The following is a 25,370-nucleotide window of genomic DNA, read 5'->3' as shown; positions in this document are numbered from 1 at the left end:
TGTGAAATATTAGGTGGATTTTTTCCAGGGTACATGCTGAAAACATTAAGAAGGCAAGATTTGACTGTTAGAGATTTAAGTGTTTTTTTCCAAAGTACAAAGACATAACCAAGTTAAAAGGTTACCTTTAATCACTATAAAGGTTTTAAATTTAAGCACTAGTTGTAAGCCACAGTACTCTTAGTAGCATCTATTCAAAGCATGAGTATTTAAACAAAATTTTAAAATTAGTACATTAACTGTAATATAACTTACAATACAAAACACTTTACATGTAGACTAATGGTATCTTGGAGTTAAAAAACCCTAAACTCTAAAACAATAAAAAACACACAAAATTCTTGCTCAAACAAAGTAGGTCTAAACAAAAACTGTTTTTAATGCTAGATGAACTGGATCCTTAAGCCTCCAAAATAACACCAAGCATCTGTCTCCTGCAACTACCTCATACTGGACAGGAAAAACATTGCCAAGCTGTTCAATGATATGTAGGTTTATATACTCCCCTTTACCACCATCATAGGTGAGCACCTTTCAGAGGAGAAGAATTTTTTAAGAAAATAAAGGTTTTATGAAAATAAAAATTTCCCCTCTGTTATAAATTAAATAGATACTTGCTTTTGGTTTCCCTACAAAAATATCGTCAAGGATGGTAATGGCCTGAGTCAATTAGATGTGTTCTATATGATTATATGTATTCTCCTTTCTAGGTTAGGGTGAGAGCAGGGAACCCTAGTTCTTTATCTATTGCACAGCAATAAAAGATTGAAGGCAAATCTTAGAATTTACAAGAATCTTCTTGTGAATATAAATGAAATAACTTTTTAAGTCTAGAAGTCAATGCGGAGAAAAATAACCCACCACAGAAACGACTAATTGAAGTTCTTTAAAATATCATGGTCTACACATGGAAGAAAGACAGTCCAGAAACATAAAGGCAAATAAGATGGGTGAGGAATTACACATCAGGAACAATGGACATGACATTGCAGCATCTGCCCAGACGAGAGAGTTCTCTCAAGTAAGAGTTAACATAGCAGAAAGCAATCAATCAATTAGGCAGACCTAGGCTGTTGAGATCCACGACGTCTCCCTCATCCTGTGACAAAACGTCAAAATTTCAACCACAGGATATTCATAGCTGTGGGAGAAACGGGTGGTCTCTTTAAAGCTAAATATTTTTAGTGTCAACCTTCTGAAAACTTAGGGCTCTTTAAACAGTTTAAATTGGACATTTAAAAAGCCTACAAAGACCATTTTAGCACATTTACTCACACAGAGGATGCTGCCATAAATAAGACTTTCTCCAAAATATTCTCCTCAACTCTTCCACAAAACAGCAAGTAATCTTTTCTGTTACCACCAGCGCCAGCTACCTTATAAACTCAACAAGTGCTTTTGAGATACCAGTGTGAGGAGCCCTTACCTTCTCAGGAAAGTTTAATCTTATATTGGTTGAATATAAGATGTGAGCACATCAGCTGACAAGGAACAGGCATATTCTCTTGTGAGTGAAAGCCGATTGTTCTGTTCTGAAAGTCAGGGAATGAGCATGAGCTGCCAACTTGATGCAGCCAAGAAAAGCCAACTGCAATCTTGAGATCACTCAGGAGAAGTACTTCCACCAAAGAAAGAGAACTGCTGTACCAGGCACTACAATGAGATATATCTGGAGTGCTGCATACAATTCTAATCACTCATGTTCAGGAAAAGATAAGCCAATGATGGGAACTAATGAAGAAGAGACTAGTAGGGAAAACAGAGCTCAACCTCTAACAGAAGACTAGAAGAGAACTTGTCTAATTTAGTCTAACAAAACAAGAAAATTAAGAAAGGATGTATGACTGCTGTCTCTAGATGTTTCAGGAGAGAAATAATCTATTTAAATTAGAAGTTAATGCTGACACAAGAAAAAAAGAAAAAGGTACACATAGCCATTTGTTATCTTTGAAAACTCCTGAAAAGTACATGATGTTCTAGAAGACTGAAAGAGGAAAGAGTAAAGCCCATTACAGACTAGTTAGTTTTTACTCTAGTATTTTTTCCAGAAATTGCAATTATGTTTTAGATGCTTACAAACAGCCTACCAGCACAACAATCAACACGGAACTGTTACCAACAAGTTGTGTCAAGCCAACCAAATTTCTTTCTATGATAGGGTAACAGGCCCTGTGGAGAAGGGAGAAGTGGTTGATATCACATCTCACGTAACCCTTATATAAATAAATTAGAAAAAAAACAGTCTTGATATTTCAGAAAAATGTATTGTAATTAATAAAATTACCCATTAGTTATCCATAGTACTAGTCAATATTTTTATTCAGCAATCGACCCTGTCCAGCTGTTGAAGATATCAGACACATAGGCAAGCGTGCTTGAAGGGACTACAAAGGATTTTGAAAGACAGGATTGGAGGTAAAAAGTTATTTATATAAATTATCAAAGTGGTGCACAGTAACAGAATGGAAAATAATGTTAAAAGCAAACATACAACCTTTGGAAATACTAAGGTCATTTGGTAAGACTAGAAAACGTCCTACTAGGAGGCAGAAATTGTATTAAGCTGGCTGTACTGTTACAAGAAATCCCGATTAATATCATACAGATGAAAAAAACATAGCATCATGCTGAGACATCTAAATAGAATCACAATACATAACACAGATTAAGTAACCCCTACTTAGGGCAGCCAAAGCCTTGTCTGAAGTACCGCATTCATTTCTGAGCACCAAAAGAAACAGGTCATCAGAGCAGGCAGTCCAAAGGAGAACAGTAAGAATTATCAGAGCCATAAAAAACATGTGCTGTGAGGAAAGGCCGACAGAAGTGTATTTTTGTAGCCCAGACAAAAGTCAGATGCAAAAGGGTAATAGCTGTCAAATATGCAAAAGATTGCTGCAAAGACAAAGGGGCTACACTGATCTCTGTCTCCACTCGAACAAGACAAATAGTACTGGGATTAAGAAATACTGACTGTACAAGAGCAAAAATAACCAAGAAATTAAGTACTGGAACAGGCTTCCTGGAGAGATGACATTACATCTTTTATTTCAGAGTTTGTTTACTTTTTCATCACTAGCCAGGAACTCCCTAACTGATTCTGCTTTAGATAAAGAGCACGGATGAAATGATCCCTAAAAATTATTTCTAGTCCTCTTTCTATAAAAACAGTTAATTTGACATTGTGGTCAGTAATAGCATGATGCTGCGCTTGATGAAGCAGGGGACACCTTTCAGTGTTTAACTGAAGAGGGCATTCTGGATTAGGAAAGAATTAATTAAATATTTTTATAATGTAGGTACAGTAATATTATGTAAATAATACAAATAATTCTTGTATTGTTATCTTTCTAATAAATAAAATTTAATAAAGATAAATTACAGAATTCATCATGCTAAAACAAAAGAAAACCCCAACAAAATACTGACTTGCTGTAAGTCAAATTCTAGCCATTTTTGAGCTTTCAGAGCATGGAATGTCATATAAAACCCTTACCAATGTAAAAAAAAAAAAAAATCCTTACTTCACCTCTCCACGAATAGTTTCAGTTCAAATACCCACACTCCAATAACTGCTCTGGTTCTCTTACTGGCAGTATCATCACTGTGGCTGGCATCAAATATTTTTCATTTCCAATTTAGAGTATCTGGGGCTTACACACTCCTCTAAGCATCAGAAACCCTGGGTTTGGCATCACCATTAAATTTCACATGATTTCACAAGTCTGGGATCAGAAGTAGAATATCTATCAATAATTTAGTACTGAAATAATTCCGGAAGGAAAGCTCCTGAACCTAAGTGTGATGGGAACACCAATACCAAAAAGACACAGTTAAATAATCTAAGTAGTACATTTCTAATATTGGGTGGAACAACCACATGGTTTATAACACTGAGTTTTGTACAGGTACCAAGTATTCTGACAGGTTTCTTTTGTCTTCACCCAAACTAATGCAACTACGTATCAACAAACATCTCATACAATGCAGTCATAGGCACATACACAGAACGAATCTACGTGATCAGTGTTATCAGTTGTGCTGGATCACAAAAAATACTAAATTAAACGAGAGAATAACATCAAGCTGTCATAAGTAGTAATTCATTTAAACTTGAACTCTGGAGAGATTTCAATAGTTTGACTAGCGACTACAGTCCAAGCCCAATAAACTCCATTTCCTTCAAAAAACAGGTAAGTGTCAAGAAAGGAATTCTGAAGTTAAAAAAAAGAAAACCAGCACTTTCTGAATATGATCAAGACTGAAATGTTATTTATATCCCAGCAGTATAACTTCACTCAAAGAATCAAGTTATGACAGGGTTAATAGAAGCCCTGGAGTTGTGAAGTTGCAGTAGTTCAGTTCTTTTTTAAAGATTGCACAGTTTGGCACTGTCATCTGTCAAGGTCTGTCACTTTACTGACCAGTTTAAAAGATACACGCAGTTAGGCCAATGTGGGCCAAATAAAACATTAAAAATATGCAAAACAGCTTGCAATAACAAGCCCAATACCTGATTTCTTGGCTGTACTTTGCACTGCTCCAGCACCAGGACTCCCAGGAGAGCCAGTCTTTTTGCTCAAGAGGCTGTTAAAGAAACTAGCCAAGACACCTTCACTTGCAGCATTATCTAAATAAAAAACAAATATATATATATATATATATCAAAGAATAGTTATTGCTGGTAAATGATAGAACTTATTTTTTAACATATATATATAACTCTCTTACCAATCAAGGAAATAAACCTCAAATATGAGAGAGTCTCTCTTTGCTCAATTTAAAGACACTAGTCCTTTGCATTCTTTGGCAGAGACGACTGAAAGCATATCACCACTTTTCTGGAACGGGGTGGGGGCATGTCACAAAATTTTAATCTAAATATTTGTATGCTTTTCCTTTTTTTCTAACTGTAGAAGCCAAGAAACAAAGCATGAAGTATGGATGTGCAATTCAAAGATTTATAAGTCCATTAACAAACCGCATAGATGTTTTAGTGCAGTCTTTCATGCCACGCTACTTTTCATAAATCAGAATTTGGATATACAGCAATGAGATATGATCCAGAACTGCCTGAGTACTTTATCCACTGTAAGCAAGGTATGACACCACAGCGCATAATTAAAAACAATACTGGCCCTACCAACTTTCCTAATGCACAGAGAGGAAAGAAACCACTCAACAACATGGAGCTCCCTCTTAGGGCTGAGGGAGGGGAAAGGGTGTAATTTCCAAGTTACTTCATGTACAATGTCAGACAATGACGTTCTGGAGACGTCGTGGAGTCCAGAATAAGCAATACGAAGTATAAAACTGCATATACCTTAAAGCAGTCCCCACTCTAATCATCCAACTGATGCATAATAAATGTATTTAGGCAACTTAAGGAAATAATGTATTTGAACTCTGACTGACTGCTTGGCAATAGCAGAACTCCAAGTCATATGAATGACTCAAAAAAAAGAAAATAAAACGTGAAGCTATGTCATAAATTCATTTGTGTTATTAAACTAACTATACAGTTAGTGAATAAATTCCAAAATCTTGTACAAGAGAGGATTTTTTTTTTTGAGGGAAATAACACATGATAAAAACAGTAAAATGCTTATTCATACTTTTAATATTTGGATCTGGTTTCTTAACTGATGTTATTGGTGAGGCACTGGGTACACTAGCGGGACCAGCTCTGCCTTGAGTTCTTGGGGATCCTGCAGGGCCTCTTGCAGGAGATTCCTTAAAAAAAGTCCAAATCACACCAATCAAAGAACTTAAATGGATTAGTTATATAAAGCAAATGTAACATTACATACAAATTACTTTTCAAACCTTCATATTAGCACTGTAGTGTATGCACACAGGGGGGGAGAAAAAAAAAAACCAAACAACACACCAAAACAACACACCACCAGTTATTTGGGGCATGTGCCTCCACAAAGAGAAAGGATGAATCGCTGTAGGAAATTTTCAGTTCAATAATCATCAGATATTTCTATGTTTCCACAGTGAATTAGAATGAAGTACTTTATAAGCCACATTGTAAAATTTTGGCACTTCTTTTTTAATTCAATCTCCCCAAACTGCAGAAAGTATGTATTTTACATTTACATTTACAAAATGAACCTCTCCATGTTAGAATCATTCCCTCCTCCCTAGAAGGAAACAAAACACCTCCTACTCTTCTCTTGGATCTACTTACCGATGCTCTTGTAGGCGTTGCTGGCTGTTTGGCAAGGAATGACTGCAAAAAGAGCATATTAATATTAAATATATTTCAGAAAATATAAAGGAATAAAATACAGTGAAGGTGACTAACCATTAATTTATTTGATAATTTTTTTTTCCCCAATATTTACAGGCTTCCTCTTATATACTTCCAGACTTTACCACTAGATGACAGGGTTAAAATGAGTAAATAAGCTTCAGTCCTTTGTCTTACACAGCTGTTCCCGAACTACAAGCCATAACCATAGACACCCAAGTCTGTAACCTCTATGATACTTATAATCAACTATATAGGAAAGTATTACTAGTTTTTTTTAAACAACAGAGCAGTGAAGAAAACAAGAAGATACAGCACAGCCAAACTGGACACCTTAAAGTCTTTCAAGCCTCTGGCTGTAAGAAAACAGCAACACTAAGATATCATGTTTCAAAAATATTTATATTTTACAGATCAATACATCTATGTTGTGAAATTTCAAATTATCTTCTTGCTCTTCTCCTCTGAAATGCAAATTATTTCTGTTCTCAGCATATTTTCCTTTCAACTTGCCAAGATAAGTGGCCATATTTTCTACTCGTATTTGTTAAAATAAAGAAAAGTCTTATTTCACAATTACATCTGAATTTGAAAGCTGAAAAGTGGGTATCTAGTGATTTAAATGAAGAATGAAAAACTGAAGGTAGTAACAATGGAGAGCTTAAACCAAAATCTTATATAGTAAGGACTTATTTTCATACTTCCATTCTTACCTGCTGTTTCATAAGAAATACTTGTTCATCTTCTGCTGCCAGTTCTTTATCATGGACTAACTGTTGAACAAAATATTTTGTTATTAGAAGTAAAAACTGAAATTACTGTAACTGTTTTTTATGTTTTGGTGACCTAAAGAGAAGAAAAAGAGGCAAATGTTTAATAACATTCTTTACTGTTTTTTAAAAAAAAAAAATCTTTCACATTTAAAAGAGTAGTAACATTAAAGAAGTTGTCATTAAAAAAAAAAAAAATTGTAAGTGAATGGAGTAGACTAGCCTGTGGGTATTCTCCTAGAAAGATGAGCACTTGGTAAGTAGCCACATTCACCTTTTTAAGTTTAGGTATTAATCTCATCAGCATCTCTTCAAAGACCTGAGATTACCTTACTCCAGAAGACCCCAAACTCAATCCCTCAGCCCCCAGAAACATTACGCTAGCTCTTATCAGTCATAACACTCCTATTAGGCAATAATTATTTCCCATAGGTGCCATGAGTTACAAACAACAGGATTAAACCTTTCCCTTACATGAAATTTTCAAACAGCTCTTCCCTTTTCCAAATACTGGGGCTTGAGCTAGAAACGTTAAGCATGTAAGAAAGTTGTAAAAGAAGCTTTCCAATACAGATCAGAATACATTTTCATTTACAATTTTCCATACTATCCATTTTACAGATATCCTATTCCTGTGCACCTATACTCACAAAATTAGCAATACACAGAATTTATATCACTTATTTACTGCTTTTGCCTTACATGAAGAAATCTGTCATTAATAATATGTTAATGCAATAGTGATATACTGTCTTGTTTTACGAGATTTGCCTTTATATGGTAACCTCAATGCCATGTGTGTATACATGTAAATTGTTGAAGTCCTACAACAGTATTCTCCATTTTCAAAAAGTGGGTTTATCCCACACATGCAAAAACGTTTTTGTGAAACCGTTATTTTTGGACTGCCTTTTCATTTACTAAGGTGAATGATTTCTGTGATTGCTTGCAGTATTTTAAACAACCAGAAAATGAAAGCCTGATGTTTCACACATTTGAATACAAAAAAAATTACATTTAGGTTTTGAGTTCTTCAGTATTAATAGTTATTAGTAGCCATTCAAGCAAACTGCACCTATTTGTTGGGGGGGCAGGGAAGAGTTTATCCCTTTTTACCTTTCTTACAGGAGGTTTTACAATGAAGTCCTCATATGCATCTTCTGGTTTCACTGTTGTGAAGTTTTCATGTAAAATGGCAATTTTCTTTTCATTGTCCCAACCAGCAGGTCTATAAAAAGAAGGAAAGCTTTGCCTTTTCAGTCACAAAAAGCACTTCTACAGAGACCATTTATTTACTGCCCTCTACCTGAATACAGCAATTTTATTATAGGTCAATCCTAATTCTCAGCTAAATTCCAAAGATACTAAAAAGCTGGAATGATATACTCTGAGCTGAGTAACCCAAGTAATATGCACTACATTGTTTTTTTAATTCAGGATTTTAGAATACTCACATACTGAGCTTTTGAATGACACAAACCAGTCAAGTTATTTTTATATATATATGTTACATGAAGTGTAGTGCTTAACAGAAAGCAATCTGAAACCATGCTGCTTATACAATTGACTTACATAAAAACTGCATCCTTTTCTACCACTAAGGCAGGTGTGGTAAACTGAAAACCGTATGTTTTATGTACAATGTACTTATACAACAGATCAAGGTTCTTTTCCTCCTTAACTGATGTATAAATCAAGGCAGCCCCATCTGATTATTTATTTAAGGAAAATTATGTAAGGTATAGTTTTTAAGTTACAGTAAGAATTTCAAAACAGGAGCTAATGCACATATAATTACTAGACCTAATTTTGAGAAGTAGTTCAAGGCAAAAGCTACAGCCATTTAGTAGTCAGGGAGAGGAAGAGGGTATAACAGGAGAAGACTCATGATACTTTTCGTTGACATACACAAAAGTTACCTACCCTCCCAGGCACTTAACTTTGAAAAAGTCAAAAACTTAAGAGACAGCTCAGGTTTATATGGAAACTGCAAGTTCTGAGGGGAAAACCAAGAAAAACCACCTCAGAAAACGCAAGACAAATCCTCTGTAAAGGAACAAAAGCTCCAAATCCCATGCACAATTTTAAAATTATAAAAAGTTTTATACATCTCTCAACATTCTCAAAACAACAAACGCTACATAGTAAATAACTAAATAGCAAGCAATCCTGAAGTGGAATTTCTCAGATTAACCTTATGTGCAATTCAACACTAAAACGTATTTTCTTGCTTCCAGGTTACAGCAAATCCCCTCAGCACAGGAAAGGATACACTGTAAGCAGAATCTACGAATGTGTGACTGAATGAAGTCAAAGTGTTCTTCTCTGTAGTCATGCTCTTTCTCTAGTACACTCACTGCATCGCACTGGAAGAAAGGGAGAAAAACAAAACCAGAAAAACCCAGTTGTTTAATCCCAACATCTTCCTTATTATTACACACACACATCACATTTACTTTGAGCCTTTGGTTTTAAAATGCCACCAATAAATCAAAACATAAAGTAATTTAACATATAATTGACAAGGTTATTACCTTTCTGCAAAATTAAAAATTTACACTGATGGCAGAAGCTTACTTTTAAAATAAACCCCTTTACTATTAATCCAGAATTCATTTTGCACGTCTGTATAAAGCATGCCTTCTAAAAGAAAAGTTATTAAACTTTTCCGTAGTAGCAAACAGAATTAGAAACTCACTTTTGTACAAACTACCAGCACAGGAATACCAAGGTTGTGAGTCAGCACGTTTTCTCCAAGTGGCAAAGAAACATGTTCATCCTCTTGGCCAGAAGAAGGGCCTCTTCTCTGCGGTGATCCTTGGTAGCCTTCTTCAGGTTCTACATACTCTTGAAACTCCTTTATAACTATCAAGAGAGAGATCTTCTTAAGGTAAAACAAAGGAACTAGTTGTTCTTTTTAAACCATAATTAATCTATGACTAACAAGAAATCTCAATTTTTTTTTTTCCTTTTATAATGAGGCACTACATGAGAACAGAATGCAAGCTTAAGCCTTGTTGCCCCTTCAAACACAACAATTCTCCACCAAAATTTACAACAAGCTAAATTGAGTGCAATTTGGAGCCATGACAAATAATCAAAACTAGCTGCAAGAGCTATAGTATGCACAAATGCACATTCCTCAATTCAATGCATTTCATTGTAGGGGAGCTGACAACAAAAAACGTAAATGTAGTATAACAACGTAGCCTATACTCACTGCAATTTGTACCTAGTTTTGGAAGAAAGCATGGTGAAAATGCAAATGGACACAGAAAACACCAAGCTGAAACAGCCACTCTTTCTTATAAACTATTACTCAAGTTTCTATTACTCTACATTTCTGTTGCGGGAGTCAGAAATATATATATATATGCTAGGAATATAAAAAATACACTGCATAAATACAGACTCAAAGACTTCTAAATATTATCTGAAGAGACTCAGTTATATTCAGGAAAACTACAACGGCCCAGAGGAAACTAAATGCTTTCTGTGTTTTCAATGTTTTAATTTTACGGCAACGATGAGTGTTCCAATAATATCAAATACTATCAAATACTGAAGTGCCTAAGAAATAGTATTAACACCATTTTGGAAGCGCACTGTGACCCCACGCATGCTTTATCAAAACTGGGCTGCGACTTACAGTTTTTATGTCTTTTTTTCAGGAAAAAAGCCACAGACCAGATAAATCTGCCTACTGGATGTGTCTGCTCCCAGGCACAGCGCTTCCCAAAGGCCCGGGGCTCTCCCTCACATGACAATCCCACCTGAAGCATCCTCCTTGCTCAGCCATGAGAAGCCCTCAGGAAAGAGACAAGCAAAGCTCCATGATTTGCTCCCATGAAGGCATCTTTATTCTACAAACAGTGGGAGCAGGCTGACTGTATGTACAGTAAGGAAAACTTTTCAAAAGCCTCCCAAAGAGTGTTGTTCAGTACATCCACCCATGTGACAGGGAAGGGAATGCAACTGTACTGCAGGCCATCTGATACTTCTGAGGTTTAGGAAGTGGTAAAACCTCAAAGTTTATAATACAAATCTTGCAAAATAAAGTCACTGTACCTTTTCAAAATAGGAACCATACCTGCAATAGAATGGGCATGTGGAAGGAAGAACAAATCAGAAAAACACTTCTGTTCAAAGCTGCACAGTCTACAATTTTTATTTGAAATATAAAATTGTGTGATTCTTGTGGCAAACAAGAGAGCTCTAGTGCAGAGAAAAGCTTAAAAAACCCACATTAAATATAGACCATAAGACTTCCAATCACCAAGTCAGTATGTCCCAAGGTCCAAAGGAAAAAAAAAAAATCGAATGCAGTTGCTTTTAAACTTGGGGAGGCAGTGCCTTCTGGTGGAGAGGAAACAATAATGCTTTCAAAGGGATGCTTTCCTCTAGTACTGCTTCATATTCAGCAACTGGAAATCAAAATTCCATCGTACATTCTGCATATTAGTTTATTGACTATCTCACAGAAAGCAAATTAATTCTAGAGCATTCTAGAAAAGAGTTTTAAAAAAGTACTTATGTCATTACTCAGACTCTTCCTACCTCAGGATAGAAAAAGAACTATTGAAGACAAGTGTATTACAGCAGTTAAAAGAATACCATTTACATCCACTACAATCATTCAGATAAGCCTCTCCGACTTAATCAGATGTAAAAGAATATTTGACAATACTGCTCTCAATTTACTACAGCTTTATAATCAGACAATACTAGTTTCCTAGGTTTTGTTCATATTAAAGCAGGAAAATCTTTTCTTTATTGAGATATCTATTAGTATAAACCCCCTCAAATCTGGGAAAGAAAAGCCTCTCTTGAAAACAGTAAGACTCTGACAACACGATACAAATCATTATTCAAGATACCCCATGAATTTTACTAATATAAATAATAGCAAATGCAACATAGAAACTTAAGAAATCTGACAGCACATCCTCATGAATTTCTGCTGAATGTGAACGAAGGCCATAATCCTAGAGAGCCAAGATTCCCAACTCTTCCCTCTCCCCAAGAGTAAGCAGTACCAACACCATCCATCACAGACCAGCGGTCAACAAGGCCGTATCTCACTCTGGTTGATCCATGCATGGAGGGAGAAAACACTTCACTGTGGAGATAAACTGTTGTTGTGCATTGTTAATAACGCGTATGGTCTGGCATTAATCCCTGATAGAGACTGTGAAATGCTACAGAATACACTCAGCTTTAGTTAACAAGGTCTGTTGAACAAGTAACTACTAGAGTTAGAAGAAGGTAAAAGCTATACTAAGAACCTGCAACTACTTTATCCTGAACGCAGATACACTGGTTTCTGAATTAGAGCGGTTTAAAGCCCTGTTAGGGACAGGCTCTTCAACATTTTTTAAAGACTCTCATTCAACTCCCATTCCCATTCAAAATTCAGTCTTGTGAAATCCAAAGTAAATCTGTACCACAAGTGCTGTCAGACCACCCCTTATGAACAAGCTGCATTCTAAGCAGCTAAGAAGCTCACTTCAGTTAAAGTGTTTCCTCGTCACACAGAAATTTAATACTTTTTCCTTACCTCCCATATCTTTTTCTCACCTGATCTCCACTCTCAAACTTTTAATGGACATAAAGCTGATCATGCACAGCTTGCATAAATCTTCTCTTTTTCCTTTTTTCTAGCAAGCTATGAATATTTTCTCCTCCACATAATTCGTATTAAGGAATCACATTCCATACGATATGGGAAATAACTCTTTTCTTTATTAAGAAGGAGGGGAAAATGACTTTGGCTTAAATTTTTTTGAACGAGAAATACAGATAAGACGACGCACATAGAATAGGAAGCCAGAAAAACAACCGTCCATCTGACAAATCAGTAATATTTTGCTACCTATCAGTAAGGTCAAATACTAGGAATGACCTACTACATTTGAAAAATTATCAGCAGGTGATAATATGCCATAAAAATCACATCTCCGCTACAGCGTGCTAATTTATCTACCAAACTTGTGGCTTATCTAGGTAAAAAGCCTTTTATTTCGACTTTTGCATTTAACACAGCAAACAAATGCAAGTTTCCAGTTAATTTTTTCTTATGTTGCTGCTTATTTACACAAGCTACTGAAAGCTAACTATAACAAGAACAGATTCATGTCAGGGGAGCAATTGACTCAAAGTGCCACCAAGAAAGCAATCCACCATTATTCTTAGGTTTGGCTGTTCCAGTAACAATAAAATCCTCAGTCTTGTAGTACTGTTTAAGTGCAGTATGGAAATGGCAGACAAACGCTACAGCTTACTTAACTAGATAGATCACAAAAGCACTGAACAGCACAACAAGAAAAACGCAGAAAAAATTTGAGACCATCATTCCATATTTACACTCTAAAAGCTTCACAATCAGTTCATGCAGCTTTTAGCTTTTTTGTGCACTATCTTTACTGATCATAAACTTTAGTCTTGTGAAAAGAATTTCTAGACAAAAGATGTCTGGGCAAAGTGAGTCTCTTATCTTTTAGCTTAAGAATTCTTTCAGCTCTATGTCAGACAAAAAAAAAAGAAAAAAGAAAGAAGAAAAGGCAGAGAACCTGAAACTAATTCAGCTTGAACAGGACACTACTTATTTTTCTGAAAAATATGTTACTGTATTTCAAGTCTTTAGCTTCAAACGCTCCAGAGGACATTAATATAATAGCCATTTTACCAGTATACTTCCTTCCTGCATTTCTTGATTCTTGACAGTCGTCTTTTCTGTTTTGCTGTCATAAACAGGGAGGCAAAATTTAGATCTTCCCTGAAATAATTATTCAAATGTGTGTTATTTAAACAATGATTTATCATAATTGAGCCTGAATTAAATTAGAACATTTGAACTGACATTATTTATCTGAATCCACATTAGCCAAGCTTTTAGCAAGGAATTTTCAGAGCAGCTCAGTGATAGGAGTGAGTGCAGACAAACAATGCTCTCGGTATATTCTGAATAATTCAATTTCTTTCAAGGCAGTCTGTTGCTTCCGTGTGTGTGTCCTGCCCCCCATTCTGGAAGCTCTTCAACACAAAAGGAAAGCTTCTCATATACCAGATGGAGCCTAGGGTCACCCACCCAGTAAAGCCAGGAGTCAGTATCTCAAATAGCAAATACAAGACAAAAGGCTGGGTAGAGAAAGGCCACCAAAACCTTGAAAGCAAAGACAGGCAGTCCAAAGTTCAATTCCATTGAGAATGGCGAGCTAAGAAAAGGATTTCTGGAAATTGGTAATACGATCTAGCAATGGAGGAAGAACAAACTAGCAGCGCTTCAAACGGATGCTAATGGGATTATACTAGAAAATGCTTCCCCAGAGTCAACAAGAGCTACTGGTTACTGGTAGTGCGTGTAATAGCTAGGGAAAGCAGGGCGGACATTCAGCTTGATCCACATGCCCTGGCTGACATCTAGAAGCAAGCATAAGGGAATTTGCTTCTACAAGCTGAAGTCAAGAAACATATACATCCATGTGGCGTTACGCTGCAGTGGGGCTTTACTGGAATGAATTTAGCACATCTCTTCACTCTGCACCCTGTTTCTATGTTTAGACTGCCTGCTTTGCATACATGCTTTGTTATCCCAGTTTTTTCATATCTATCTGGGCTATTTTAACACAGTGATTCTCCATTTTCTACATGGCAACTTATCTTGGGAAGCATATGCAGGATTTTAGTAAGAAAGACTTTGCTGGTGTAGCTTTATTGATGGACTGCAGTCACAAGGGATTCTTCAGGCACGTGTGCTCTGTATTGTCTAACCAGTTACACTAATATAGCCACAGCTATAATAGGTATTTCTTTTAGCACGATTCACTATTAAGAGAATTACAAACTATGGTGGCCAAAGTTTTGAGCTCAGATCTGCCCTTAGGGACAGTCTGCAAGAACTCAGAAGACAAGTATCTGAGATGAAACAAGCGTCCTACACAGTGACTGAGAAAAGGAGAGAGATGGAAGCTTGGGAGTGGAGCCCTTAAGGCCCCTGTTTCACCTGCATGCTGACACTGGACCGAAGTTCACCGCTCAGCCATAGGATGGCAGCAGAGTCCTGCAAGCGTGTGAATTGGGCAGCTCTCAAATTTTCCTTTTCCCTCGACTCTATTAAAGCGCAAGAGAAACTCTATGATACTTCAATTTAGAAATCTCTAAGACAACGTCTTCCAAGTTCCCCAAATGCAGTGCTAAAGCTTTGCCACAGCTGTAACTGGCTCCTCCACACAGTACATTCTTAGTGAAGGCTGAAAAGTAAAATTTAAGTGCACAAACTCCACATTTATTTGGATTGCCATAAAATTTGGTTTGTCTCAGAAAAGTGCAAATTGGGTTAGCTGCTGTATTGTGAGACTCAAACTGCCTTTCCATCTCCCATTCCCAAATCTCTTCACACATTAAAAAAAAAAAAAACCCAAAACTTTTTCCCTTAAAAATTGTTGGATTTTACTTTTTTTTTTTTAATATAACCTGGTGATCAAACCCAAGTGGTTTCAGTCATTAAGTTTAAACTCTAGCTAGTATGCTGTAGGCACAAGCCTTTGGGGAAAGTAATATTTAACATTCAGAAAGGAGATCAGCTATACAAATACATCTGAATGCTCACATGCCAAACAGATTACACTGCTCCCTAAAGTAACTCTAAAGAAGCCACTAGACAGTATTTGCAAGGTTTAAACACTCCAGTACAGCTAGCCACCAGCCCTGAACAAAAGCAGCAAGCAGCAAGGATCAGTCTGAATCTATGCTTCAGCTGAGAAGGAATGCATGTTGCTAAGGTCTTTTCCACTGAAGGAATTTATTTTGGAGTAATTCAATATGAAAACAGAAAAAACTCAAGAAACATTCAAAATTATTTTAGGAAAGAAAAGAAGCTGCAGGAAACAACACTGCAGCAATGACTACTTGCCAGTGCCAGATTCTTTCCTGCCACAGATAGACCAGGAAAGAAAGTTAATTTATACAACATTCCTAAAGTCACAGGGTAGGAATGGCTGTAGTGAGACAACTAGATGTACCAGGATCGCAGTCTGAGCTTCGTGAAAAACAAGAGCAGAGACACCTACTGGAAGACAAACACAGTATGGGAATGGGACCTGGCTTAGATACCACAGGAAAGCAGACAGCTCACTTCCCGTTACTGAATTTTGTCACTATTTTTAAAAATGTGATTCTGTATGGAGTTAAGTTTTTTAAAAACTGGCTTTTTTAAAAATCAAAGTAACAAAATCTCATTATTGTGAGGGATTTAGACCAGTGATTCCCCTGATCTTTTGTAAGCACAGCAAAACCAGAAGACTTGTTTTAAAGCCTAATAGAGTCTATTTGAATTAGAGTTGTAATCACAACTTCAAAGTAATTCTTATCTAACCCATTCTCAAAACACTAATCTGAAGAAATTTATCATTACAAAAGAAAGTTGCAAGAGCTAGTAAAAAAAAAAAAAGGACAAGAATGTACGGATGCGCAAAGATGCACAAAGACTTACACTTCTGTTCCATGTCTCTCATCTCTTCTGGAGGAATTTTCATCTTATCAATATGTTCTTGCAAGACACTGGCCCATTTCTGTAAAGACTCCATAACAGTCCAAGGTCTAGACATATCTGCAACAAAGACTACAATGGTGTCTTGCAGGGATTCTGCAGAAACTGCAAACTTCAATAGCCCTTTATGGTATAAGTCTCCATCCAGAATCCAAACGTTACAGCGAGTGTGATCTGAAAGGAAAAGGTACAGTTGTCACTCAACAGATGCCGACTTTTTGCTTTGCTAGCCTACAAGTACACAGATGAGAACATTAGTGTTAAATCAAAGACCAAAGCCCAGCTACCAGCAGATCTTGCCTGTTTATTTTTAGCATGTGTAAATGTGCATGTGTAAATGCATACTTTACTTGGTAGATGCTTTCACTGAACAGGATTTTTTCTTGGTTCAGAATCTTTTCATTTAAAAAATAATTTCTGTTCTTTCGCTTTTACTAAGGGCAGCTGACACAACAGTTTTTAAATACTGCACAGCATTGCTGAATTTGAAATACGTATCTTCCAACTAAAACCAAAATACATGTGACACATATGTAACTCCAAGTTCAAAAAGGGGTAGTTATAGCTGAGTCCAGTAAGGATGCCTGAGGTGTCCCTCAGACACATAAGCTGGTTTAACATACTAAAGACAACTCACAACAGAAATAAGCTGCAAACAAGATACAAGCAATAAGCAGCTTAAGTTTCTAGCACAGGAGTAGGAAGAGCAAACACAGGATAAACTTACAACCTACCAAACTTTAAAGTTGTGCTACCTGCTCTTAGTTCACACCGACTTAACACTGGCTCCTACTTGCAGGCTTCTTACAGAACGAGTACTGGACAAAAGATTTGGTATTTTAGTATCTGTCTTTTTCCCCCATCCCACCCCCGTGTTTTGACAGTGACTGGACATTTTTTGTTGAAATGCAAGGGGGAGGGGCACAGAAATCAGTTGTGACAGATAGCTGGCATGAGAAGTTTTACTCCAAACATTAACTCTGTCAAGAATAGAAGAAATTGAAAATGAAGCATCATCTAGGAATGATGTATCAGGTACTCTGAACAACCATTTCTCTCCAAATTAAAAAAAAAAAGAAAAAAATTACATTATCCTCAGAACTTCCTCCTGAAAGGGAACAACTCCATTTGTTTCTATCTTCTAGACTCTTCCTAGTACCTCTTCCAAAATATTCCCTATTCTACTACAGCTCTCCAGAGGGAACAGTAGGTCTCCATAGGTATTACATGCAAGATACGGGAATTCTGAAATACATGGATCAGCAAACCAATCACTGTAGAGCCCAGATTTTCAAAACAGCTACTGAGCTTCATAATTATTCTGCCTCACTATATTTCCCTACCCTGTGCTCCAAATCTTTTCACTTCACAAAATAAATCCAGTTGCTGTGGCTATCATAACTTTAAGAAAGAATTCATCAGGATCAAAAACACTGGCTCTAGAAAAAGGCAAAAACTTGACTAAGGAAATTGGAAGGAGAAAAGAGCAGAAATACACATACTACCCTTCTAATCAGGTCTCGGATAAAATTACTGAACAGCCAAGTTACAGACAGATTACATCAAGATGGTATACGTGGGCAGTCTTAGCATTTGTTATGCTCCTACTTAAGTACTGTTAGGCTGTCATAAGACATTCAACCATCAGTCATCACACAAACAGGCCAACAGCTACACTTTTAACTTAAACATCTTCTCACTTCCAACTGTGCATCTCAGGTCTATCCTTTGCACTGAACAGTTACGGTAACCGTTGTGTATCTATGAAATGCACTTTTGCATATTCACTGTTTCCCCCCTCCTTCCCCTCCAGGAAACCATCTCACTGAAATCACACAGGATTCTCACAGCACTGGATGTACGAATCTAAAGCTATTGGAAGACGCCTAAGGACAGAGGGGAAGCCTGGTAAAAGTTTGGAAAAACAGGAAGGAAGCTAGGACATAATGTGAACACAAATACATGCTTACTATTACACTACAGTAAATGAAACATCAATGCAGGACTCTCATCCTCTGCCTTCCAGAAGCACCCTTTGTATATTCCCAAAAGCAGAAATCCACCAGTGAATAAAAACCCTGTGAGCTTTCTACGAGTGAAAGGTTATTAATAGACGTTAACTATGTCTATGCACAACTGCCTCCTTGTAGCAAATACGAAAGTTTTAAAAACCTAACGTAAGTCTACCTATAGTCTATGGAAGTTTACAACTCTCATCAGCACTTTCATAGTTTCTCCTGTGGTGAGTGCTTTGACCGCAGAAAAGACTTTCACACCTTCGCAACTAACAAAAATTAATAAACATCCTAATTCACTGCTTCCAAGTCACTTTTTTAAGCCAATATCTAAAGGTTACAAAGGTTTTGTTTGCTAAACACCTTTGTCCTACTTAAGGATTTAGTTTCTGCTTAACATCTAGAATACAGACTGGAACTAGAATAGAGGTGGAACTAGAATGCAGTTGGAACTATCACTCAAACGAAATCAATCTGCTAGGAAGACTGGAAGCCTAGCACTCACATTAAAATGTACTTTAAAAAAAGGTAACATATGAAAATGAAAGGTTTTCCTCCTTTCTTACACTAAAGAGGTATGGCTTGTGATTTACATTTGCTACAAATATAAAACACACTTAAAAATGCAGTACTTGCCAATTGTCGACAATTTGGCAAGGACTTGATGGCAAATTCAACCTTGTCAGCACCACACGAAGCTCCTAGTTAGTCATATGATGTGAATGTTAACTGGACCTTTCACAGTGGCTATGACATGAGACACCAAAACAGAGCAAACAATTACCAGATCATGTTGGGAAAGCAGGTGCTACTTATTAAGGACTATTAAAATAGCTCCTAAAACTACATTTCTAAATCCTGTCAATATTTCATTATCCCTTTAGCCATGAAAAAGATTTTCCAGCTTTAGTGAATTTTACCGCAGATGGCTGATTCTGTGAAGTGTAACTACATCTCCTCCATTTATTCAAAAGGTATCAGTGGTAATTAGATATCCCTCATCCAAGCTGTGAAGAGAAGCAGAACAGGGAAATACAATTTTCAAGAGAACTGCTTTAAAGATGGTGACGAAAAAAACAATTTTCCCATTAGAAACCAGTGTACCAGAGGCACTTGGTTCAATCTGGAACAACCAGTTCAACTGGAATATGCATATGATATGACTGAGGCCAGTCCAAACCCGAGGCAAAAAACCAAGACCACTTGATTTTGTTGCAAGTAAGAACGTAACAACAGAATGGCTCTACTTCACTGGCATGTTTGGCACAGTCAGGACAACTGTATTGCATTTGTAATCTGAGGCAGTTCAACTAAAGTTCTCTATGGTGTTTATAATGGCCAGCTAACCCACACAGTATCGCTGCAAAACCAGTCGATGTAGTTTGTCTCACTGTCTTGCTGTATGTCCTCACTTTAACTCTGCCCCATCACTGCAAGAGACTCTAAAAGCTACTCTAGAAATAAATATCCTTTAACAAAATTACGCAGAGCCTCTCTTCTACCTCCTACGAATTAAGATTCTCAGCTCTCAAAAGCAGACTAACCAGCATAGACTCAAAACACCTGCTCATCACAAAGAAAGGCAAAAAATTAAAACTGGCCACACTCCCTGAGAAATTCCACTAACAGAGAACTCTAGGGCCTGAGCTCCAAGGTCATTTAATATTTGGAGCTAACTTTACAGCTAGTGCTGTAAGTGCTTTCATCCAGATGAACTATGGTGTCATGTATGCAGAAGAAGCCATATGCTCCAAGGATATTGTACCTGGGGCTAATGATCTAGGAGAATCCTCTCTCTCTCTCAGGATGGCTTCTCAGACATCCCCGAACCTCTTCTTGAACAAATGCCTTAGCCTAGGCAGAATTTGGGATAGTAGGCTAGGAAGCAGATTTTTCAGGTAGAGATTCAGTAGTGAACTTGTTCTAGGTTATCCTGAGACCTAGGGACCAAAGCACTGCGTGTTAAATTGAACGACTAACATCTAACAGACCTGAACCAGCTAACTACCAATGCAGTGGTGATGTGTATCTCGCCATCCAAGCTAGGTATTAGCTGCTGCCAAGAAACAAGCAGATGACAGTGAAAACCAAAAAGCTAGTGGGCACCTGTATTAGCCACAGGGGTTCTTCAAAAAAGAGGCGTTCTCTATGCATTTGTTTAACTTTCCCATAAAAAAAGAACAATTCAATCACTGATCTAATCTTTAGGTGAAAAGACAAAAGTAACTGTAAACTAAGATATGCACCTAGCAATCTAGAGTTATTCTACTTCAAATGTAGGAGGAGCCAAATTCAAATATCCCTTAAGGAGGAAGGCAGGGGGGGAGAAGAAGCAACACAGAAGATTTTTCTTAAGATTTCCAAAGGGAGGTGGGAGGTAGATAATGACTCAGCACTATGACCAAATATTTCTCCTGGACAGAGTAAGCTCTTCTGAAATGAAGAAGAAAAAGGCAAAGAGAGCAAAGAACTCTTCTAGCACCTGGGAAAGAAGTTGAAAAGATCTTCTCACTCCACTACAGAGTTTCAGTTACTGGTGTTGATTTGACACCCCTGGAAATCCTTGTGCTTTGCTGGTCTTGAATAGGCTGGGGTATAATAAAAAGCAGATACCCTCAAAAATTAATATGTGATAGCAAGCTCCTGCATGCCTATCTTAGGTTTCTTTATGGCTTCCAAGAATTGTGGGTTATAAAGGCTTTGTTCCTAAATCTCTATCTGAGCATACAGACATCTAAAGCACGCAAAGAGCTTAAAGAAACAAACCCAAACCTGTCCTAGAGAAGGAAGAGTGTTCTCTTTGCCCGCTGGGAGGTCCTGACCCACTTTGCTATTTATTTTGCTTGGTGATGACACTAATGAGACAGAAAGGAAAAAGGCATGTATTATTAGATCCTAACATATCCATTAAATGGATGCATGAAGACCTGAATTCTCCAGCTGAGTCCGATAGTCAAAAAGGTCTCTTTTTTCCCTGCTAATGCTGCCTGAGTTCTTATGACAGGCTTCTCCAAATCAGCTTAAATACTTATCACTTCCAGATACTCAGGAATAGCCCCAAAAATATTTCCAAAGTAGGGACATACTTGAGGTTGGATAGACAGCATCAGGAAAAATAGCACAGCAAACATTTTTCTGCTTATAATACCACCTCCTTTGATGTTGGAAGCAGCCTGATGTCACAGGCTATCTTAACACTCCTAATCATAGGGGGTTTTTTTCCCCCCCTAAAGTATTTACGCAGCACTAAAGAAGATTGTGCACGGTGAGAAAGCACTTACACCAAGAACCTCAAGAAGCCGAGAATGGCTCAGCACTTAACATTACAGCACAAAAGATTTTTAGGAACTGCAAGATTAGGTGGCCACTGAAGGCACAGGCAATGTACTCATCCTTTAATTGTGCCTAACTTAGTATCCATAGACAGTTTATTACCACGTGAGCACAGGACCAATCTCCATAACAACCAGTCACATATGGTACTTAATCACTCATGCAAGCTTTCGGTACATTTCCATTTCCAACATACCACTATAGGATCTTCCTAGTTCATTTTTTTCAGGAACATGGATGAACCACCATCATTGCTTCCCTTTTCTGAACTGAAAACTCAGAAGGAAGTAATGAATAGGAAGACTGTCATTCCCCGTTTTTGAAGAGGGAAACTAACACAAAAACATTCAGCAGTTTGCCCAAAATGAGACAAGCAGAGGCGGATTTAGGAGCAAGGATAATGAACTCACTCCCCATCTCTTCCTGTCCCTAACCTCCCTAAAAATAGGAGCATTCTAATCATTAGACCTTCCATATAGTAGAGAATAGCAACCATCAACAGCAACAAAGACAAGGGGCAAAGAGACAACCTCCTATTTGAGAAAAGGAAATGCTAATTCTGATTTTAAGTTCTGTTCTTCACTCGTTCAGCTCTAACAAAACATCTCAGTTACAGTTAACCAAAATGCCGCACGCAGCCCCCACAAGAAAACAATAAAACCCCATGCCCAGAAATCCATACTGAGAATTAAATTCCCATGGATGTATCACTTACTTTCTATAGTTATCAAGCAGTCATACCAAATGACAGTATACCTGCTAATAAATCAACATCAGCAAATATAGCTACCCTAAAAGTAAACGGATCCTGCAGGCTGCTCAGGTGTACTTTTTCCTCACACACAGGTCAAGCCGTAAGAAGGGCAAGAGGGAGAATGTACACTGAACGTAAAATGCATTTCACTTTTAAGAAATTGATATAGCTTCTAAAACACACAGAACAATGCTGGAACCAACTACTTGGGCGTAAACCAAAGCACACTGATGAAACCACAGTTATAAAAAAGGCATGTCAGCTGCTTAATTACAGAAGTTACATAAAAAATTAACTTACCGTCTCTGTCTTCATCATGAATATTTAGATACAAGTATTCCAGCCCTCTTCCTTTCTTGCCATGCTCTGCTCCCTGTATTTTAGCCATAAGTGTGGTTTTACCTGAACCATCATCACCTGCCAGTAAGTTTTTACAGGAAAAAAAAGACACTTTCAGAATTAATTCTAACTTTGTAGAAAAGATTTTTCAAAACACACTTAAGTAACCAGAAGTATCTTTGTACATTTTTGGACCGTACTTGTTTCTTGTCTTCTTTCAAGTATTCCAGCTAAATCCAATGGCTCATACCATGACAATAAGAACGAAGCACTTAATTATTCTGTATTACATTCAATTTGTTTAAATATGTTATAAATCTAACAGCATAAGCCAAGAAGAAAGTAAAACCATCAGCCTGAAGACAATAATACCATAGATCATATAACGTAACCTAATTTTAACAAACGGACGTGTCAGTTCGTTCACATCATTGTTTTAAACACGCTTTGTTTCTACAAAAAAAAAAACCCAACCACCCAACTGCTTGCATATGTTACTTACCAAAAACGAGAATATTCTTGCCCGATGGCAATTTAGATCTTGACCGGGTAGAAACTTCACTCAGTATTGAGGACCTAGAAAAAGAGGATCGTTCTTGCCAGACCGCCGTGCACACGGCCGTGCGCACATATGCACGCACACACACACACACACACGCAGCCCGCATGCTGCCCATCTGACAGCGCTGATGAGCTCAGCAGATCTGCACAGACCAATCCAGTCGCATTCATTCTGTTTACAAACTAGATATGATGTTACAGTTAAAGATTTAAGTTCATTTTGAGAGACCAAAAGTATGCCACCTTTTTGAGAAAAGCTTTTATGATTTGTAAGACACATGCAGTAACATGTTCTTAAGTTCTTCTCCTTTATAAGAAGTCACATTACTGCAAAAGATTACTTTTCAACTGATGACTAACCCTTCCCACAATCCATTACTGTATTTTATACACATTTTTTTCTGCATTGTTAGTATTTTTAACAGCGTTACGCAGAGATAAGCGAGGGGAGAGCAAGCGCTCGAGTCTCCTGCAGCCCGTCCCGCAGCGCCAGATCTCTCGGCCCCGCACACCGCTCTCCCTCACCCCGCAGCCGCGCTGGCCTCACTGATGCGGGCGCGGGGCTCCCCTCACGCATCCCGCCCGGCCCTTCGCAGCCGGGAGGGACGGCGCTCCGCGCCGGCGCCTCGCCGCCGGGCGGGCCGGCCCCCGCCGCCGGCAGCTGCGTGCCGCGCCGCCGCCGCCGCCCGCCGCTCCTGTCAGCGGGGCCCGAGCGCGGCCCCGCAGCCGGCGCCCACCGCCGCCCCTGCCCCGGCCCAGCGGGGCGCACGCTCCGCTCCAGCCCGGCCGAGGCGGGGGCTCACGCCCGCCGCGGGAGGGCCGAGGCGGCTCGGCAGAGCGCGGAGACCCCGCCGTGACAGGCGCGGGACGCCGAGAGCAGCCGCTCGCCTCCGCCGCCGGGCTGCCGCGGCCCGGGGGCCGCCCCCCTCGCCCCCCCGCGCCCGGCGCGGCCGCTCACCAGAGGTTCTGCCCCTCCTCCTCCTCGCTGGGGAGCTCGGCGCCGCCGGGCCCCTCCGGCCCCAGCAGCTTCTTCTCCACCAGCACCGGCGCCATCTTGCCAACTGCAGCCACAAAGAGTGACCTCACCCGGGCCCGCCGAGGACCCCGCTCCTCCCTCTCCCCGGCCCGCCCCTGCGGCCGCCCGCGCCGCCAGCCGCGCCGCGCTCGCCGCCGCCCCCTGCCCCCCCCGCGGCCGCGCCGCCGCTCCCCGCCGCGGCCTCGCCGCTTTCCGATCAGGCGGCGCCCGGGCAGCCCCGGCAGCGCTCCGCGCCCTGGGCGGCGCCTCTCGCCGCGGGTGGGGCCGCCGCCGGCAGCGCCCCCTGGCGCTCGCCGCTGCCCGCAGCGGGGCCGCCCGGCGGGACAGCGCCGGTAGCTGCTGCCGCAGCCGCCGCCCGCCGGGAGCCGTCCCGGGCGGAGGGCGGGCGGTCAGCGCGCCGCGGGCACCGACCCTGCCCCTGCCCCTGCCCCGCCTGCAGCTGCCGGCGGCCCTGGTGCGCGGGGCGCCCTGCGTGGCGTGGAAGCGGGACAAAGCGATGCATTTAGAGGAAAGGGCCTGGTTTAGATTGTTTCCTACTGAAGCAAGCTGTAATTGCCACCCTAATCCTTACACCCCGCCAGTACATTTTGTTCTTCCAGGAGAGCTTTTCAAAGTGCTAAAATAGTGTGCTGTGCGGCCTAAAAATGGCTTTAATTATTCTTACGCAATTATATTTTTTATGATGCCCGTTATGCGTGGATTTCAAAGCATTTCAGGCAAGACAATTAATACGATTATCAAGATTGTACAGTCAAT

At 39.2% G+C, this 25,370-nt stretch overlaps 1 protein-coding gene across 7 annotated transcripts in view; it reads right to left on the bottom strand.

The window, feature by feature from the left end:
• Nucleotides 1-24,703, bottom strand: part of DYNC1LI2 (dynein cytoplasmic 1 light intermediate chain 2) — a 38,249-nt gene extending 13,546 nt beyond the window's left edge. For 3 of the 7 annotated variants that reach the window (XM_087739418.1, XM_087739413.1, XM_087739417.1), the window contains exons 1-12: nt 24,537-24,702; nt 23,520-23,593; nt 22,979-23,095; nt 16,520-16,750; nt 9,728-9,894; nt 9,302-9,395; nt 8,602-8,737; nt 8,146-8,257; nt 6,973-7,032; nt 6,197-6,238; nt 5,616-5,733; nt 4,514-4,630 (exon numbers count right to left, since the gene is read on the bottom strand). In XM_087739418.1, coding sequence (XP_087595544.1) covers nt 4,514-4,630; nt 5,616-5,733; nt 6,197-6,238; nt 6,973-7,032; nt 8,146-8,257; nt 8,602-8,737; nt 9,302-9,395; nt 9,728-9,894; nt 16,520-16,750; nt 22,979-23,095; nt 23,520-23,593; nt 24,537-24,631 — 1,363 coding nt within the window. In that variant the 5' untranslated portion in view covers nt 24,632-24,702. Of the gene's footprint in view, nt 1-893; nt 2,170-4,513; nt 4,631-5,615; nt 5,734-6,196; nt 6,239-6,972; nt 7,033-8,145; nt 8,258-8,601; nt 8,738-9,301; nt 9,396-9,727; nt 9,895-16,519; nt 16,751-22,978; nt 23,096-23,519; nt 23,594-24,536 lie in introns of those variants that run through there. The other 4 variants (XM_087739415.1, XM_087739414.1, XM_087739419.1 and 1 more) reach the window with 3 other exon arrangements.
• Nucleotides 24,704-25,370: the final 667 nt, after the last annotated feature.

Source organism: Nipponia nippon, unplaced genomic scaffold (genome assembly GCF_047370975.1).
Source record: "Nipponia nippon isolate SJK-2023a ecotype South Korea unplaced genomic scaffold, ASM4737097v1 scaffold_7, whole genome shotgun sequence".
In the NCBI taxonomy this organism is placed as follows: Eukaryota; Metazoa; Chordata; class Aves; order Pelecaniformes; family Threskiornithidae; genus Nipponia; species Nipponia nippon.
The sequence above is the reverse complement of the archived record's forward strand: the minus strand, read 5'-3'. Positions and strand labels throughout refer to the sequence as shown.